The sequence below is a fragment of the Anopheles moucheti genome, chromosome 3 (genome assembly GCF_943734755.1).
Source record: "Anopheles moucheti chromosome 3, idAnoMoucSN_F20_07, whole genome shotgun sequence".
Taxonomy (NCBI): Eukaryota; Metazoa; Arthropoda; class Insecta; order Diptera; family Culicidae; genus Anopheles; species Anopheles moucheti.
Genome location: NC_069141.1, coordinates 57808459 through 57827589, shown reverse-complemented (window position 1 = coordinate 57827589; position 19131 = coordinate 57808459). Strand labels below are relative to the sequence as shown.

Genomic DNA, 19131 nt, shown 5'->3' with positions numbered 1-19131 from the left:
TGCGAAAGATCCACCCATCTTGATGCAGCTGGTCACACCGTCACCAGCGCTGAAGGCGGTACCACTAGCACCGGAAGCTGTGTTCTGTGCACCGATCAAGACCGTGTCCGTCGAGGTGGACGACCCGGTGCGCCATCCGTACATGCACAAGACGAATCGGCGCAAGCGGCGCAAGAAGCGCCGTCGACGACCCACCGAGAAGACGGCCATCGATTGGGATATGGTGGCGCTGGAAGCGTGGTCATTGCTATAGCTCGAGTGTGGCCGAGTGTGTCCCGCTTTTAAAAACGAAGTAAAAAAAAACATTCTATCCCAAAATCCCAAACAAACGTGACTGAATTAGTTTGATAAGTGATAAGGCGTGTGGGGGAAGCGAATAAAATATAGCTGTACAACACTAAGCCTCATGCGTTTTTTTTATTGTTTCTCTTCACACTGTTTTCGAAATATTTTCCACCCCCTTATCCTAAGCGGATTCCGCACTCCGCGGAGGAAAACGCGGGAAATTGGAGTGGCCGAGAAATGAACGTGTGTCGCGACAGACACCTTTGGACAGATGCGTCTCGATAAGCGTGTGAAAATGTGCTAATGATATTCGATTGTCAGCGACTGTAAGGGGGGTGGGGATGACCGAGGACAAGAAAATAATCTTAAGCTGACCTTCTTCTGGGTCAGTGAATTGTTAGGGGTTAAACGTGCACCCGGGATGAATGATTCATTCGCCCAGTCTATGCCACAAGTTTGTTTGGTTTATTCCGGGATCGGGACCACGCTCAAAATGTGCGTTTTCTTTTATTATGACATGACCTTTTGGCGAAGAAATTAGGACATCACTTGTTAACCTAAATTAATGAAAAACTAAGGCAGGTAATGTGAGACAGTAACTTCATGTAGCTTGGTGAAATTAAACATAATTATTCTGTTGACCGTTAGCTTATTTAAATTAGGATTCAAATTTCAACAGGCGAAGAAAGTAAATAGACTATTATTTTTAATCTTCTTGCCTCTTGGTTTTAATAAAATTTAATGCTACGGAAATTATAAATTAGAATTTCATGTGATCACATTGACCATAACATAACGCTGGTTTTATTTTATTTAAAATAAGAAAACAATTAACTTTTCGTCGCGGTAACATGTTACATATACTGTACTCAGTTGGGTTGGTTACTGTCTTTTCCAAGAAAAAATGTTTGATAGTGATGATTTTCCATATTTTTATTATTCATTTTCTCAATTTTTTTTTTTTTGGTTTACTTTTTTTAAATATACTCTAAATCATTTGAAAGTAGACTTTTTAGTTGAAACTGTTACAAAATGCAATTGGAATTCGCCTACAGTGTGAGAGACTTACGGAATATCATTCCGTATAGATTCTTTTACGTGTAAATAAATAAGCTTCAATATAAAGCTATTTGATCAAAAGTAAATATTAGGCAGCGAAGTTAGATTCAATTTCAGTTTAAGTTGATCCATATTGGCTTAGACATTACTTTTCATCTATTTAATACTCCATCCATTGTCACTATTGAATACTACTACAAATACTACTCCTAACTAATTAACCACTATACTACAGTTGTTTGAAAATTTTTAAAATACATCCGCAAAACGTGTTTAATGTTATTCCCCTTTTAAATTTATTACCAATGAATCCATTCGAATAACGTTAGCTTTCTTCATTTCGTCCATTTTAACAGATTGTTAAAGCTCATTCCGTGTGTAAAGCTTGGAACGTATGGCGAAAAAGCTCTACGAAAGCTACTCACCCCTTTGATTCGGTTTTCGCCGCCAAATTTTTTGGGTTTCGCTGCAAGTTTTATGCTTTACTAATGTGAAACTGTTTAAGTAATATTCTGAAAATTTGTGAATAAAATATTCTTTTCAAACTAATGGAATCTACACACTATAATTGACCAAAAGGACTCATATGTACGGAAAAACCCATAAAATTTTTAATAGCATTTTTTAGCTGTGATTAAAATATTTTCGTTAGTAACATGCTTACACAAACTGTCCCAAATTAATTAAAAAAACATCCTATGTTTGATGCACAACGGTTATTCATTACGAGTAACATATAACAATAAACTTAGGTTATATTTATTTTAACACTTACAGTGATGGACAAAACGATAAGAACAAATTCTTCATCCTGTATAACAAAATTGATTTGCGACACTATATATGGCCACTTCGGAAAAATATATGGCAAGGATATAAATTTGTCTAAAAACCATGGTTCGTCCATCTTAAAAAATCTTTAAATCTAAATTCTTTATATATGTGCATAAGTCGTTAAAAATATTTTGAAACAAGTATAGGAATATCACAGACCGCGTAGAACTGACACGTACAAACGGCCAAAACAAGTCCTGAAATCACTCTGACAGTTTTTTAAAAAGAATCAAAGCATTTTATTCGAATTAAAGCTCAAAAAAGGAAAGTTATCATCACCTGATCATAATTTTCTAAAAACCAAACAAATGGCTGTACTTCACGCTCACGCCCATGATCGAAATTAAGAACTTATAAAAAAAAAGATGGTAAATAAGCAATACGGCCTAGCCGTTCCTGAAGAAATAAAAAAAAGATGGTAAATGGTGTGGCGTGCGGTGGTAGGAAAATTATAATCAGTGTGATTTTAATGAAACAAATATGAAAACACGATAAATTGCATTTCAGTTTCAGTCATGCAAACATTGTTTTTATTTATCGCTTCAGGATTTAAATAAATTAAAAAAAAAACTTATTGCTTTGCCCCTCACTGTGAAATATTTTCTTTTGTCCTTCTTCGTCTTCCTCTTTTTCTTCTTTTTTCTTATTGTTATGTTTTCTCCATCTCTTCATTTTATTCTTTTTCAATATTTTTTTCTTCCTTTTTCTTTTCTTTTTCTTTTTCTTTTTCTTTTTCATCGAATTCTATTTATTCTTTTTTTTGGTGTAGTCACCTAATAGATCATGCGTACCGTTTCTGGCTTACTAGACTTATTTTAACTACGTCTGACCATCTGACCATCGACAGCCGTTTCTGGTGGAACCGGTCCCGCTCCCACACTCACACCGCCGGTCCGTTCTGATAGTGATTTGCTTCTGTGCTACTGTTGCGGCCACCTGTTCTGAAACAATAATGTTCCACCATGTGCCATTGATGGATACAATATGATACGGCTATTTAGAACTTGAATATTAATATTAATAAACTTGCCACATCAAAATTGCTCCTCATAAGTCATGGTTTACAAGTTCTGCATAAATCCTATGGTTTAGGTGTTCACCATGCAAACCAGAAGGTTAGGTCAGTGACAAGCGATCGTAGACGAGGACAGAGCTATACTCATAGGACAAGATCAATTCTTGAGGTATCGCTCTTGTAAATCCATTTGATGGGTGATCGTAACGCGATTAGAATACATGTTGTCTAACGCTTATGTTTTCATCAATGAAACTGTCACCTTTCCGTAGCGTATAGAAAACTCGAAATGCTGAGTGGTTGTGCAACATGATAAGCGATATCCTTCGCTTCATCGAACCATAATTTATATGCATGCTGTGCACCCTTGACTGACCAAATAGAAAGCAGCATTTCCCCACACGACGCCTATTTCTTCTTGAGGTCACTATGCTCTCGGTCATCGTCGATACTGAGCGTTTCAGTTTCAAACAGCCCACACCCAACCCGATGTCAAAGGTTTGTAGAGATATTGGGAGTGAAGGTCGTACACGAGCCGGCTCGAAAAAAAAACATGAAGCTACCAATGCAATACCCAATCCTGCGTCAGTCGCAGCTTCACACTCCGCCGCAGCGTAGAGCAATGCGTTTGAATATGCTAATTTCTTTTCCCCCTTTTTCGATGTTATCGCATGCCATGCATGCTAGACCGTTTGTTCAACGGCTCAACTTGAATGAGTGAGAAATCTATCGGCGTGCACTGATGTCCGTATTTCGCGGCCAATGTCAGTGTCGCGAACGCGAGATTGTATTCCCCGGGAATGTGTCGAGCCGTCGCAGCATTAGCTCATTACGCATCGCTCATTTCGCACGTGTTGGCGAAACCTGGCCGAATCCGGTAAAGCGTCGGTAAGTGTCGAAGGTGTGCCAAATGGATCGGCTAGTAGCGAGGAGACGGAGTGTTACGGTGCCGATCAAAGTTGGACAAACAACTCCTCCCTTTATATACCGTCATCATTCCAAGCACTCGTTTAGCATAAGCCGTATCCGTTTCATAGTCTAGCTTCCATCCGCATGTTCGACCGGCAAATGATTTAGTTCAAGGTGGGGGGGTGTGGGTAAAAAATTTGCTCAATTTCAAGTGTCCACTTCGTCCAAAGGTATGGTTCAATATTGATCTAGCAATATACCTGTTTGCCCAGTGCGTCTTCGGGCATGTATCCACTTTCGTGAGTGGTCAATGAATCGGTGCCGCTGAAGCTTTACATCATGCTGAATGCAAACATGAGGAACTGGATCCTCCCGGGTGTAGTTGAACCCCTGTGGTAACTATGGCGGATGAAGTCAACAAGGAAATATTCCACGAAAATCGCTCGATATGAAATTGAGGACATGAGCGTTCTCAGACAAGACATTATATTTTTTACAACAATGCGTCCCGGTTTTCCAATCTTCCCTCGTTCACGCGCTTTTCTGAAAGAGATCCAAAATCAATCGATACTGGCACACGCACACTCATTAGCATAAAGAGCCGTACGTTTGCTTTTATCATTCTTGAACTCGCATCGACAGGCCCATCTCTACATCCGCGTTACTCAGGTGACAAATGTAAGCGACCATTAAAGCTATCTATTTATCAACCCCCCACAGCCAAGCCCTTGTGTTTCGGCACGGCCCATTACATCATCATTTGGAAGAGTTCATTCATCAGACGAGTCGTTTAATGTCCGCACGAGGTATCGATCACACCGAACAGCCGAACAAGACAAATGCTGCTCTCGCTCGCCTCAAGTACAAGCGGGATGCTAATTTATGCAGCAATACATCTACTTCTTCACTGTGGTCGGTGGTGTTTTTTTTGTTAAGCTTAAGAATACAATATCGAAAGATGATCACGACTGTTAGCAGGAAGCAGCGCGTGTTTGGCAATCAGATTGTGACACTTTTCACACCTCCGACCAATCTGAATCTGAGCAGTAGTGTGGATTTGTATGTTGAATAAGATTGATTTTATGATCCCGTTCGGTGACATTGGGTTTGTTTACTAATAAAACATCGCTTAAGAATGCAAATAAAATCAGATCTAATATTAGAGATAATAAATTTGTTAGCAGTTAGATGATTCGAACTTGCTACCTTAACCATCCAACTTATGCATCCTCCATTAATGGTCTATTCGGAAGATACTTTGTGTGAGTCCAATAACAATATAAAATACCGCAAATCGTTTTTTCGGTAAGTGTAACTTTATTTCTGTTTCTGTCATGCGTCACATTTTACCATCTAGTAGAAAAATAATACACCAACAATCTACTATAGCTTCTCTCGCACATTTTGAACACATTCCCTATGGGTTATCCACACAGCTCTGGCTGGATTGTCCATCAATTTGCTCACGCAAACCGCAGAACCGAACGTGATGTCGGTCGGAAATGAAGAAAGGATTGCTTGTTTTGTACGCTCGAGTGATAAAACCTTTATTCCCACGCTTCGTGTACGGAAAGATATGTACCCCTTCTGTAGGCGCTCAGTAGTATGCTTTCCTCTTTTCGTACACTAATGAATTTACGGCTGGAATTGCTATTGCTACTTAAAGTCGAACACCACCTAGCGAGGAGAGGGAGAAACAGGTAACAGCAGGTGCGTTAGTACATGCTCTCAAGGAACTCTCACTATTCTTCCTGTGGCAGGTGTACTTACTTGCATGATCACATCCTGGGTACGGTGCTGGTGCTGCGGCTGGAGGACCGTAAACTGGTGCGGGAACCGGGGCAGCGTATTGCACAGGAGCTGGTGGTGGTGCTCTGTACACTGGAACTGGAGCTGGGGCGGCGTACTGAACTGGAGCTGGAGCTGGAGCTGGGGCGGAGTACTGAACTGGAGCTGGGGCGGAGTACTCAACTGGGGCTGGAGCTGGGGCGGAGTACTGAACAGGAGCTGGAGCGGAGTACTGAACTGGAGCTGGAGCAGAGTACTGAACTGGAGCTGGAGCGGAGTACGGAACTGGAGCTGGAGCTGGGGCGGAGTACTGAACTGGAGCTGGAGCTGGGGCAGCGTAGTGCACCGGAGCTGGTGCCGGTGCAGGGTAAGACACGGCAACACTTGCGTGATATGCTACTGGTGGTGGTGGTGGTGGCGGCGGCGGATGTGCTCCGTAGCCCTGGCCATGTCCACCACCCTTTCCTTTGCTTAGCAACTGTTCGAACAGCTCCTTCTTCTTGCTAAGCAGATCAAACGTCGCATCACTAAAGGATACCGCCACAACCACCAGACACAGCACCGCAATGACACGATTCATTCTGGGCGAGCTATAGCTTACAACTGAACTGATCCTTCCGCAGACACTCTTCAGACAACCGTGTAAGACGCGTTCCGTGACCGTACCGAGACTGACAACCGCCCAGCCGGATGTTGGTCTTTTTGTTACCAGCCGGCTAGCGGCCCCGGCCCGAACCGTTCTTGCTGGCCACAATGGCTGACACACCAATACACTACCACCACCCTTACTGCATTGCCGCTCTAATGCTGTATCTAACATGTCTTCCCACTCCGCGCAACAAAAAGGAGTACAAAAATTGGTGGAGTAGGAGTAGAAGAACACGCGTCGTGAGACATTCAGCCTCCGGCAGATGAGAGATTTCAAACCCGTTTTCAAGACCATCACATTGCCCATATCGGTTAGGCAATACCGGAGACATCGTTTCATTGCCGATTGGTGGGAGAACGCACTCCCCACCAAAGCACTTACCCCCATGGGACCATGGCAATAGGATTTATGCTAATTTTTCATTCATTTTCTGCTAAAAAAAAAAAGTCCAAACCAGCCGAAAGTTGTCGCATTTGTTCCTGGTTCCCGTCTGTTCCCGGTGCTGGGATCGTGTTCCCTCTTTACGGGGGATCGTTCAAGCTGACCATAATTTCGGAGATTGGTTGGATAAATTGTTTATGGCTACAAAAAAAGAAAAAGTTGAAGCACCTGAGAATATCTTGCCCATTCCGGGACGTTTTCGGAACAAATTAGAGCCAAACGATCGTTAGGTAATCCGCCGCTAAACGGATTTTCATCTGGTTTTTGGCCGTTCGAGAACATGTGTCACTCTCCCTCTTCTCGCTGGAACGCGGAAGAATACACAAATGGGGGAAGGCACCGTTTTGTCGTTCGATCAGCCCAAAACGAACGGAACCTGCTTTGGTGAGAAGATGGTTTAGCAGACTTTCTTTGGTTTGCAAAAAAAAAAAACAAATGGAAAAAAACTCGCAACTCCACTGATAGGAGGACCATAATACATGCAAATGAGATAAACAGGTTCTTTTCTTTCTCGGACACGAAAACGTTCCTTCTGCAGCGCGTGCAGAAGAGAAAATGGTGAAACGTCTCGAAATAACTGCGCGGTCCAGAATATTAGATATTTCCGGGTACGGTGTAGAGTGGCTGTGCCTAAACGTTTCATTTGGTCGGGTTATATAATTTTAGTTCTTTAAACTTAAAAAAAAATAAGTGGCATTTACATTGCGTTCTGTTTGTTTTCTAAAATTAAATTAGCAGGAAAATTCTTTACAAACCCCTAGCAGTAGTCAGAAGCTACTAGAAGTTCTTGCAATCAATTTACGTTTTATGGTGGGTTTTTCTTCAGACAAACAGAAGAACTCGTGCATAATTAAAATTGCTAATTTGTGCCAAATATTTTTAAAAACTAACCACCAAGAATTGGAACACCGGTGGATTGGACATGCTTATTCTAGTCGATCGAACCGCTGTTGCTGCTGGAGCTGCGCTCGAGTCCTTCACAGCGAAAGAAGAAGCGAAACTCGTCCACGTAGGAATGGTTCAGAAAAAAAAACGATTAGAGCTCACTCCGCTTGTGAAGGTGATTACAAAATTAAATTAACACCAAGCGCCTAACCATCACGATACACATCGTCGTCGGAGGATCTGATCGGTAGTGCAAACATTTGGTTCCAACCGCCCCAAGCCAGCGCACCAATCGTAAAATGCATACATTACCTTCTCGATGCTGTTGCGAAAGCACGCAACCCTTATGCTCTCTCAACTGGAGGCGCTTATCGCCTGTGTAAGGGGTGACATCGTTTTCGGATAAAAAGTAAAAGCGTTAAACACATCGGAAAGGAAGAAAAAGAGGACACAAACTGCTATTTCCTTCCCATTTTTTCCCCCCCAATTTTGTTGCCAACGCCTTTGTTGGTCACTTGTTTAATATTTCAACCTTGGCGTCTCGCAACCGATTTGCCCTGTGCGTGATAGCCTCGTGGCGCGCCAGTTCCTCCTCCAGGTGGGCTATATTTCGCTTCTGCTGTTGGTTGAAGCCCTTGTACGCCTCGATCAGCCCGATGTATGTGCTCATCAGCGTGCGCAATTCCTTCGGCTTCAGGTTTACCATCACATCCGACCGGAGGATCGCCCCGAAGGTGGGCAGGGGCGGTGGCAACGGTAAGGGATGAAACTTTTTTTGAAGGACGGATGCTGGGGTGCGGCACGCACCGGACACTGGATTACGTCGTCGATCATCCGGGGCCATTGATCCGGTAGGGCGTTGCTTCTCTTCGCTTGAGGCTGGTGGAGGTGTTTGCGCATTGGTAGAAATCGTAGAACTTATGTCACTATTTTTTTCGGTTGAATGCATTCCCACGTTGCTGGCCGTGTGTGGTACGCTTTCCGTTACAGCTGCGTCGGAATGAAGCTGTACCGCTGTACCATCGCTGGAGGGGGTGTGTGACACTGTAGTGGTGCTTGCAGCCACTTCGACCGAACTGTTGGTCGTAGTTTTCGAGGTTAAGGTCGACGGCGTTGTAGATGGTGCTACTCTATCTTTCACGTTCACCGTAACCTTTTCGGGTGGGTTTTCCTGCTCGAATACCGTATGCACACCGGGTCCGTACTGTAGCAGATAGGACACTTTCTCAATTCCCTCACAAATTCCCGGCCGTATCAGTAGAAACACAAAATAGAGAAGCGATATTCGCACGTCACCCTTCATTGCTTTTTTCGGCGTGGAAATCCTTTTGACTTCCAACACTGAGCTTCTGCCGTCGAATGATCAAAGCACTTCAACTTACCTGCAGCACGTACGCAACGGTTCTGGTAACAGCACCGGGATGCTTTCCGAAGCATCCGATTGCAGTTAGCGGCTCGGTAAGGAGTTCCCACCATAGAATGTTCTCTTTCTTCTCTGCCTTGTGCTGAAACATCATTTCTTCTCCACACTTGCTTTGAGTGACTTTCTGCGCAAATTGAACTGCGAATCAGGGAGTGTGCATGTTATCCACGAATATTCTTTGCGGTGGAGTTTCGTGCCAGTGCAGAGCTAACTGTTCGATCTAGCAGGCATCGAGTTCTCGAAAATAAACGACTTTCGATGTGTGTAACTCTGCTAAGACACTTAATTGGACCTTATCACTCATTAGTGTTATGAGGTAACATAAACTCTTTGGACGTTTAACGATGCAACAGTCCGCAGATATATTCCTTCCAGTTACACATCTCTTCCGAACGTGTTCGTACATCTTGGCTGTGTCTGTGCACTAAACATTGCACCTTTCACTGATGCGCGGAGAACAAATTCGCTAGAACTCCAGCAGCGGTCGGAACAAAACATTGGTTGGTTTGAAAAATAAATGAACTGATCTTCTTATTCGAACCGATCAGTATTCGGAAGAACCTGTCCCAGACAACACCATCCGAGAATGCGGTGTACCGTCGTTGGTTGGCCACATTTTGCCACCCTGCTGGTAATTGCCTTCGTTCTGGTGGAGACGAAAAAGTTTCGCATTCTGGGCGAAACCCAAGACTACAAGCAGGACTACAAGTCGCTGATGGGCACGGTATCGGGGCGGTTGAACGTGCAGATATTGGACTTTGCACACTTCGTTCGACAGCTTGAGCAGCTTCACACGGAAGTGATGTGGCAAAGTTATGAAAGATCATTTTATGAATATGCACCATATTTGTGGTAGAAGTGTTGTAACTAATAAATAAAGCAGTACAAATATTTATGCTATACTAAACGGATTGCTATGTGTTGTACTTTGTGCTCAAATTAAGAATCAAAATATCACATTTCTGTAATGCTTCTTAAATCATTTTTCCTCTTTTTAAAATCATAAATAAAAATAAATAAATACTGTTGTGTAAGTAATAACTTTAACATTATGTATAACTATGTAACCTTTTAACCAAACAAGTTGATTAGAAGATAATAATACTTTAAAAAATAGATTAAGCACGAACAAGGAAAACCCAACAGACAAGAAAAGAATTCGAAGGATTTTTTTGAAAATTTAGTTATTAAGATTGATAATCAAAACTCTTTTACTATTAACCCTTACAAGAGTTATGAAGGAGTTACAGGAGTTATAAAGAAATGAAAACGAATGTATAAATATAATGTTCTAGTAGTAATATAATGTTTGATTGTAATATAATTTACAGCATAAATAGGAAAGCTAAGTGAAAAAAAAATATTCTACGTACTTTCATTTCTTAACTTCAGCGTGTTTCGTTAATTTATGCACCATTTAAGCAGTTTAGTAAACAATACAAAATTTAATTTAAAGTGCTTGGTAACGCTTCCGTAAGAATATTTAAAGTTTGTCTTTGTTTATATCTTGTACAGTAATTTAATAATACAAACATTACCAACCTTATCCTGCCCTTTTTATAAAATAATTCAAAAAGTAGAGCTAGAACATGTATTTATAAGCCGGTACCGTTAAACGGGAACGGTCAGAACTGTTGGAGAAAGTCCCTACCATCCAGATCTGATTGGTGAAAGTATTGTCAACCGCTTCGTAGGAGGAGTAAACTTTGAACGCTGCCGAAGGAAAAGTTCATATAAAGGAGATTTTCTTCGCATGCGAATGGGTTATTGAATCACGTACTGTTCAACCGGTGAGTACAGCACCTCCGTGCGCAGATGTGGTTGGGTTTTTTTTCGCAATGTACTAATGAATTGTGTGCATTTTATTTTATCGATTCATGTAGACAAACACAAAACAGCTATAAATATGTCCTGCAAGCATCTCGTTCTTCTAGCAGCGTGCACTGTCCTGTTGCTGATCGCGTCCGCCCATAGTGAATCAGTCGCGGATCACGACGAAGAATCGGTGGGTAAATCATATTTCGGATACCAGCCAAAGCCGCAGGACTCGTACAAGAAGCTGGTGGAAGACGTGGATGAGTTTACGCGCCTTTACCTCGAAGAGTTCACTGCGCTGGGAGAGAAAATCGAAACACTGCACAAGAAATTGTACCACCGGAAGGATAAAGATCACGGCGGATATAACTACAACGATTTGGCACACATGCACAAACTGCTAAGCCAACAGAAGGCCGCCCTGGATACGCTTCGTAGTGAACGACCCAGTGTTTAGGTGAACCTTTACACGAAATTACAGAAATGGATGTGACTCGCCTTTAAGTTTAAGTATTCAAGTTTTAGGTTGTTAATGGTTATAAGGAGGAAAAATTATGCTGAAAAATAAATTTACTTAATATGCATTTGGTGTGGTAGCGATTGTCTTGAAAAACTATATCACAGATAAAAATAAAATTACATAACTGTTAAAGCAATTACGCGCCAGTAATGGGATAAACAAGCTGGAAGGTAAAACACGCAATATAAGGTGTATAATAGTAAGTATGGCAATAAATGTCGATGCATGTTACATGTCGAGTCTTTTATATATTGGTTTTGTTTTTTTTTTGTCAAACATAAAACGTACCGGCGATCATACGGCCCTCGGCCGTCATAATGGAAATAAATAAATAAAAATAAAATAAAACGTACTGGTTCCAAAGAGATGATCAGTATGATGAATGGTTTTTGGTCCATTCTCAAATATGTTCTAAAAAGCGAAGGATCTAAAACTAACACCAACATCATTATTAAAAATAAAAATAAGAAGTATTTCAAGAATATTTGACTGTACAAATAAAATAGTTTTTAAATAATACTTAAGTATTACTATCCTGGCATGAATATATCTAGACTAAGAATTAGGTTCAATTATAAGTGGATTGTCACTAGTTTGTAAGAACTAAATTAGGAAACTTTTCAAACGTTCTTATTATTATCTAAGACTCATAAACTGAATATTATTTGCAAATAATCAATAATCGATTAATTCAACGAATCTTTCATAATATACAGATATTGCAGCTGGCTTCATTAAAAAAAAACTATACATCTAACTCTCCAAAGTTTCAATGCATGATAGAACCAGCTGCCAATAAAACTGTTCAAAAAGTTTTTTAGAATAATTTAGTTTCTTAAAATCAGTAGATATCATTAACGAATTTTGAAACGGTAAATCGCAATAGACATAACAATGTTTCGTTCTGACGAAAAATGATTTAAAAATGTGTATAAAAGTGTGGAAGTGTAAATGAAAAAAAACTTAGTTATAAAATATGTTTCTATCTTTCTTTTAATATTTCCTGTGTTGCTAAAAATGGCTAGGTGTCCTTGTTATCTGTTTAACTTGCTGCCGATGATGCCAAAGATGGTTATAAGCTATTTATATGCAATGATATGATTTTAAACTTCAATGATGATCAATGATTAGTAAGTTATACTAATGACCTTTACGTTCTAGAGAAAAATATTTAGAATAAGACAAAGAATTCATATTTATAACAGTAATGCAGAACAGTAATAACAGAAATACAAGTAATCCAACAAATATAATTTAATTTAACAAGCTACTAAGTAATGGTAATTAATCAAATCATTTAACGAGTTGATAAGCAATGGTAATTAATCAAATAAATTGAAAAGAATAATTTTTAATAGTTTTTTTTAAATTGTTTAGCGGTGTTTCATAGTTTATAGTTCATCATAGTTCATCTTCAGGCATTTGATAACTTATTTTTAAAGCTTGATAAAGTGAACTATTATGTCATTATTATATTATTTCATTTCTATACATACTTATGTAATATTGTATGTAAAACAATATAACAAGATGATATCAATGTTATTGTTAAACTGTGTGTCTTATCAAAACAGACGCTCACATCAGAAAAAGACAGACTAGCATGAGCTTCAGCTAAAAAGGAGTATAAAGATTCTTTTCCCAAAACAACGATCATGCTAAATTTTCACCCTGATTGGTGAAAGTTCCAGATCACCTTTCTCCCCGAACGAAAAACTGCAACGATGGGAGGAGCTAGAACATTCTCCGGGAGAAATTTGTTGCATATCGAATGCACGTCCATATAAAAACGAATGCACAACGCTGCAGTACGCTTATTGCTTTAGTACAACTCTCTGTCACCACAGAGTGCATGAGGTGAGACACGTTCGCCACAAGCGGCAACACATTGGCGATTTCAGTATTCAAACAGCACAAATGTTAATGGCTTTCTTTTTTTTTCGTGTTTGGTTCTAACTTGCTCACCGCTACACTAACGCTATCAACCGGCATTAGTGTTGCGATGGGTTTGACAGGAAAGCTGCTACTTCCGCTGTTCGGCGTGGTGTTGTTGTGTGGAGCGGTGTTTGGGGGTGACCTGAACTACGACGACATTAACTCATTGCCATCGGAAGAGAAACGTCGTATAATCCGCGAGCTGCTGCGTGCCCAGCGTGACATTCGCAGTGCCCTGCTCAAGATTCACTACAGCCTGAACGGCGAGGAGTTCGATGCGGATGGCAGGGAGGATCCGTACTGGCAGGGATGCTGGGACAAGGAGCTGGCTGGCTACAGGCAGTCGATAGAGACCAAGATGGGTGCCCTGAGCAGCGGTCTCAAGCAGGCCCACAGCATGATGGATGAGGTGAACGACCGCATCAAGCCTCACTGGTACGGAAAACCGGGCTACGGCGGTGGCCCGTACGGTGAGTATGGACCACCAAGCTTCGGTCCAGGATATGGGCCTTCCTCTGAGGGCGGATATAGACCAACGGAGCCCGAAACTACCAGCTGGCGGCCGACCACGGAGTCGTACGGTCAAGGAGGCGATGATGACGATGATTATTACGCGCGAAATCGTCCCGTAGGTGGAAACCGCCGATACGGAAGGGAACTGGACGTGTCCCAGCAGACGGACAGTGAAACGGCACCAGCGCAGGTTAAAGCTGTGGATCCGATCGAGGAAAGGGCCGTAATTGACGCACTAGACCTGCTGCCCGACGCGAAACAGTAGGGAACACGAAACTTGCGAAACACACACACACCCGAAAGCATCTAGGATTATTTATTAGGAACACTTTTCGAAACACGATCATTCATAAAAAATCACCGTTTGTAATAAATCGATTATACAATGAATTCTCACGTCTATTTCTCTCATATATTAATTGCGGGAAGTATCTTTACTGGCGAGCACTTCCTTGTTTGCCTCGATCAGGTTGGCTAAAAGGTCCTGCAAGGCTTCATAATGTCCTGGCGGTACTTCGGTGCTGGCGATGATCGGTCTGCGCTGTACAACGGGGCCGCGCGTTGTTGTTTCACCTTGCAGTGCACTCCACAGTCCGGTCAGTGTGTCGATGGCTGGATGTATGATGATCAGCTGCTTCGTACCTAGTTGTGCTGCATCGTCGCCCGTCTCGGAAGGTGTCATCAAATGCAGCAACACAGCACAGTAAATGGCTTTCGACACGCGCATGATCACTGGTGGAAATGTTTTGGACGGAAATATCGTTTCGATGCTTCAGACGATGATGTGCAACTGAAGCTTTAGATGCGCGCGAGACTTTAACTTTCGCTACTACGAACTATACTTTAACTTTCACCCGAGGTGGTTTTGTTAGTTATTTTTGTGCATCCGTTTGCGTGAAGAAGAACGCTTCTTTTTAATTCATTTCCAGCTTTGAAGCGTGATACATTCCTGGTGAGTATTTTGTTTGTCCAATTGGACAGATATTTATGTCAAGGGAAAGTTGTACTAATTATGCAGACGATGAGAGACCATTACTATATAGTACACTAGTTTGAGAACTTAGAACTTAAAATCAGGCTTCAAATCCTCAAACCTCTTCAAATTAAGCATTATAGAATCTCGGGAGAAACCTCATATCTTAATTTAACAAATGTAAAATTATTAAACGTTATATTAAACGTAGAAATGTTTACAAATTGAAATTCATTTTGAGTTATGAATTTAAAAAAAATGCCAGGCTGTAATAATGCATGAACATGAGGAACACGCAGATTTGTGAAAAAAGAAAATACAACAGAACCGAACACGATGAACATTCGCTGGATTCTAAGCATGATGCAGCCATCATCACCGCCTGTATCACCGTTTTACTAGAAACCTTGAATAATTTCTTTTTTTTACACGATGGCAACATAAGAGTGTTTTGACACATTGACTTATTTCCTATTTTTGCGGAATAAACGAAGCCAGTTTATGGGTGGTTTATGGGCGACGTATTGGTAGCGGTGCGGGACTTTATACGACAGAACCGGTCGAAAATCCCACCGTGATCATTCCCCTGTAGCTAGGATTGACTCTCCGGCTACGTGGAAAAATAAGTCTAGTAAACCAGAAATGGCAGCCATGACCTACTAGGTCAAGAAGAGAAAGAAAAAAATAAAGTTTTCAATTCTCTTATCAAGAATCGCCTTGCAAAAATATTACCGACAGAGTAGTAAAAACTCGGTAAAAAAATGCCGTTGAATACGCACTCTGCCCAACACATTTTTTTACGAAAAGATGTTCAGTTTGGAGGCAACTTTGAACCAGCATGATGATCATGTTTATGGAGCATGCCTACGTGATATATCCCGGCGTGATATAAAGAGCAGTCGAGCGATATAAAATTGCGTCTGCTGTGATGGTTTGGAGAGCTACATCGACAAAAGGGAAATTGCCATTGTTTTTTATTGACAGATGGGTAAACAAGGATACTAAACAAGGAATGCTACTTGCTACACGTTATCAAAAGCTATTTGAACCGATTCGCTTAAATGATTTTTGGTAAAGAGAGTTTTTGCTTTCAACAGGATTCAGCTCCAGCTCAATGGAATGGTGCCGTAAGGAATGTAATGGTGAATGATTTGCATTGTTTCAGGATTTGAACCCATTGGTCTTCTGTGTTTGGAATTACATGCCAGGAAAGTTGGACGACGTTAAGCAGTTTGGAGTTTGGACGCATTCAACAAATGTTTGGTGAAGGTTTGGGACGATATTCCAAATGCGTGTGGCTTGCAATGACTTCGAAAGCGTCTACGGCCCTCAATTAAATACAATTGAGAAAAAATTGAACTCAACTTATTACAAGGTAATTTTACTACTTATAGATGTTGTTAAATCAACGACGATGATAAATTAAAGTTAATTTGAATTTGATGACATAAACAAAGCACATCGCTTATACGTTTTGCCTTTTTGCCGCCCTGTACTAAATATAGTGAATCAGTTTAAATATGCGAGTTTTTATCATACTTTGAATATACTATTATGAAAATTTTGAACAGTACCTTTTGTATTCGTAACGCAGTTAAATTGGGCAAAAATCTTTGCAGTGCTTCTATCTAAAACGGAATAACGTTCCAAAACTTACGCAGAAATTAGAGTAACTGAAATGGAAGAACAACTCCACCCAGGCATGCTTAGACCTAAAAAATAAAAAAAGGAACAAGAAATTAGGTTGGTGAAATTTCCAGTTTTTTGTATGAACAGTAAGAGATTGTGTCGCAAAGAGGCTCGTTGAAGCCAAGAAATAAAATAATAAATAATATCTTGTTCACCTTTCTCCGGCATTTTCGTTCGATTTACCTTAAAATTTGTGTCTTGTTCGATTAACCCTAAAACTTGTGTCTTGTTCGATTGATTGATTAGATTTAGACTAATCTTACATTAAATCAGCGTCAGTTTTCTAACAAAATTTATAACAAATTTTTAAACAGCACAGTTCATGTTTCTCGCATTGCATAGATATAGGCGTAAAAATGATAGACGACTAGTAGACGAATGCAGGTCCAAGGGAAAACACATTTTTGCCCACTTACCAAATCTTCTATACCGTACTGCAACTTTCGCTACGAACTTTACTGTAAGGTTACACCAGGAGCGCTGCATGTCACACATATGAGCAGATATGACTGCAGAATAGATTATACATTAATGGATTAACATGTGCGCCATACATTGACTTAACAAGTAAAGTGGGCTTAAGTCTTAACTTCACATTGGACCTACGAAACGGAGACATAATCGCCCCCTAAAAGAAGATATCAGTTCGCTTAAGCCAGTTATATTCTCATGGCTTAGATTCTGCAGGAACATCTGCACCGAAAGAAGGAAAGGAGCATGAATGTTGCTGGACAAACACCTAGCGCTGAAGACAGCTTGGGAATGAGAATGGCGGGTTTGCAGAGTTTCAAGGTCTAATAAGCGACAGCGATAAGGATAAGAGAGAATTGTCGCGTTGTGGTAGCCCGTAAGGAACCGATGAGTGGCAAATCCCTTGAACTTGCGCTGAACACGATCTATCGTTACTCCAGCAGGTGGCCAAAATACACAAGTATATTTGAGGATCGATCGAACCCAGCAACAGTACAAGGCCTTCAAACATAAAGGATCACAGACAATTGATGAAAACGAGTAATGCAACTCAATATACGGTTGTTTTTGCTGAGAATGAATTCCAAATGTTCATTAAGAGTAATTTTCATATCTGGCCGGACACCGCGATCTTTGATGGAGGAAACACGATTAATGTCGACTCCATAAATTGTGTATCTCCAAAGAAACATGCAGGTATAATGATCGAGATAACGTTACATTTTGTGGACAAAGTAAACGACAATTTGCAGAACACTAAGCTAATTGAAAATAATTTAAATATCATGTATCTACTGTTTTCCAAAATTAAACGCTCTTATTACTAACTTTAATGAAACTCTCTAAACTTTGAAGATTTCTAAGTAAGGATTTTTTTATTCTGGATGAACTGCCGGCCTCTATAACATCTTACAAGTTATACTTAAAAACGTAGAGTTTAACAAAGGATACTTTGTAACATGCAGTTGGTAGACATTTCGATCTCTCACCAATAGGATGCACCTTATCCCGGGTGTACTCGTCCGTTTTAAACATTGTATTATGCAAAGAATCAAATTTACTATAAGAAAAATTCACAAAAAAGGTTACTTCAGAAGGTCGTCAGGTCGTCATGAAAAGACTTAAAGACTGTTTGACAAAAATCAAAACCACACAAAAACACGACTTAATAGCCCTTTTGCAGGCAGCATTCTTTACAATGCAGTGATTACGGTCATTAAGTAAAGTAAAATAAAGTGTCCCGCATTGATGCCTGCCACCCGTGGAGACGCATCAAATTTCGAAAGCAACCTTAAACAACCTGCTAACGATCCGTAAACTCGAAATTATTCTTATCCCAGCGGTTGCAAATTGGGTTTCTTTCACCATCTGCATTTCGCGAAGCACCGGACGGATCGCTCGGAAATTTATGGCATTTAATTAGCTTTATTTATTTTGAGGTTTTTTTTTGTTTTTGCTCATCCACACGGTGCCTTTTTGGCAGCCAGAAGAGAATGTCAGAACTTTGCGGCTGCGCTGAAAATTCGATATGCGCACAGTGCACCGTTCAGTTTTGATTTCTACCTACCGCATCCTGTCAAAAACCCGATCGTGGATATCGAAGTGCATTATTCGCTGCCCAAAAATAACGACGAAAGCCCTTCACTTTGACCCACATTTTTGGGGGTGACTTGCGGCCATGCGAAAAGAATGCACCGTTCATTCCTGTTCTGGTACCCTTTAAAAAATTAATAACAACCAAACCGATCCAACCTGATCCTTGACGAGATCCCGTGCGCCTTTGAACTTGACCATGCGGCGACAAACACGTGTGCCCAAATCCCTTATGGATCGCGAAAAACCGCGTGCAAGTGAAAGGTCCCAACGAACGGTACATTTCGCGCGAGATAAGAGCCATAAGGTTGCATGCAGTGCGAAAATCAGCTGG

At 40.8% G+C, this 19131-nt stretch overlaps 4 protein-coding genes across 4 annotated transcripts; 2 read left to right on the top strand and 2 right to left on the bottom strand.

Annotated features, from left to right (window-relative positions):
* Positions 1-5409: 5409 nt before the first annotated feature.
* Positions 5410-6470, bottom strand: LOC128304391 (skin secretory protein xP2-like). The gene is made up of 2 exons (XM_053041573.1): positions 5873-6470; positions 5410-5779 (listed from the first exon to the last, which is right to left on the bottom strand). Exons 1-2 carry the CDS (start codon positions 6468-6470, stop codon positions 5763-5765), a joined length of 615 nt encoding a protein of 204 aa, XP_052897533.1. The 3' UTR covers positions 5410-5762.
* Positions 6471-8376: 1906 nt separating this feature from the next.
* Positions 8377-9168, bottom strand: LOC128305346 (uncharacterized). Its single transcript, XM_053042735.1, has one exon. The coding sequence runs from the start codon at positions 9166-9168 to the stop codon at positions 8377-8379; it is 792 nt and encodes a 263-aa protein (XP_052898695.1).
* A 2026-nt stretch (positions 9169-11194) lies between these two features.
* LOC128302854 (uncharacterized) lies at positions 11195-11560 on the top strand. The gene has a single exon (XM_053039701.1). It carries the CDS (start codon positions 11195-11197, stop codon positions 11558-11560), a length of 366 nt encoding a protein of 121 aa, XP_052895661.1.
* Positions 11561-13619: 2059 nt separating this feature from the next.
* On the top strand, positions 13620-14336 carry LOC128305174 (uncharacterized). Its single transcript, XM_053042507.1, has one exon. It carries the CDS (start codon positions 13626-13628, stop codon positions 14334-14336), a length of 711 nt encoding a protein of 236 aa, XP_052898467.1. The 5' UTR covers positions 13620-13625.
* Positions 14337-19131: the final 4795 nt, after the last annotated feature.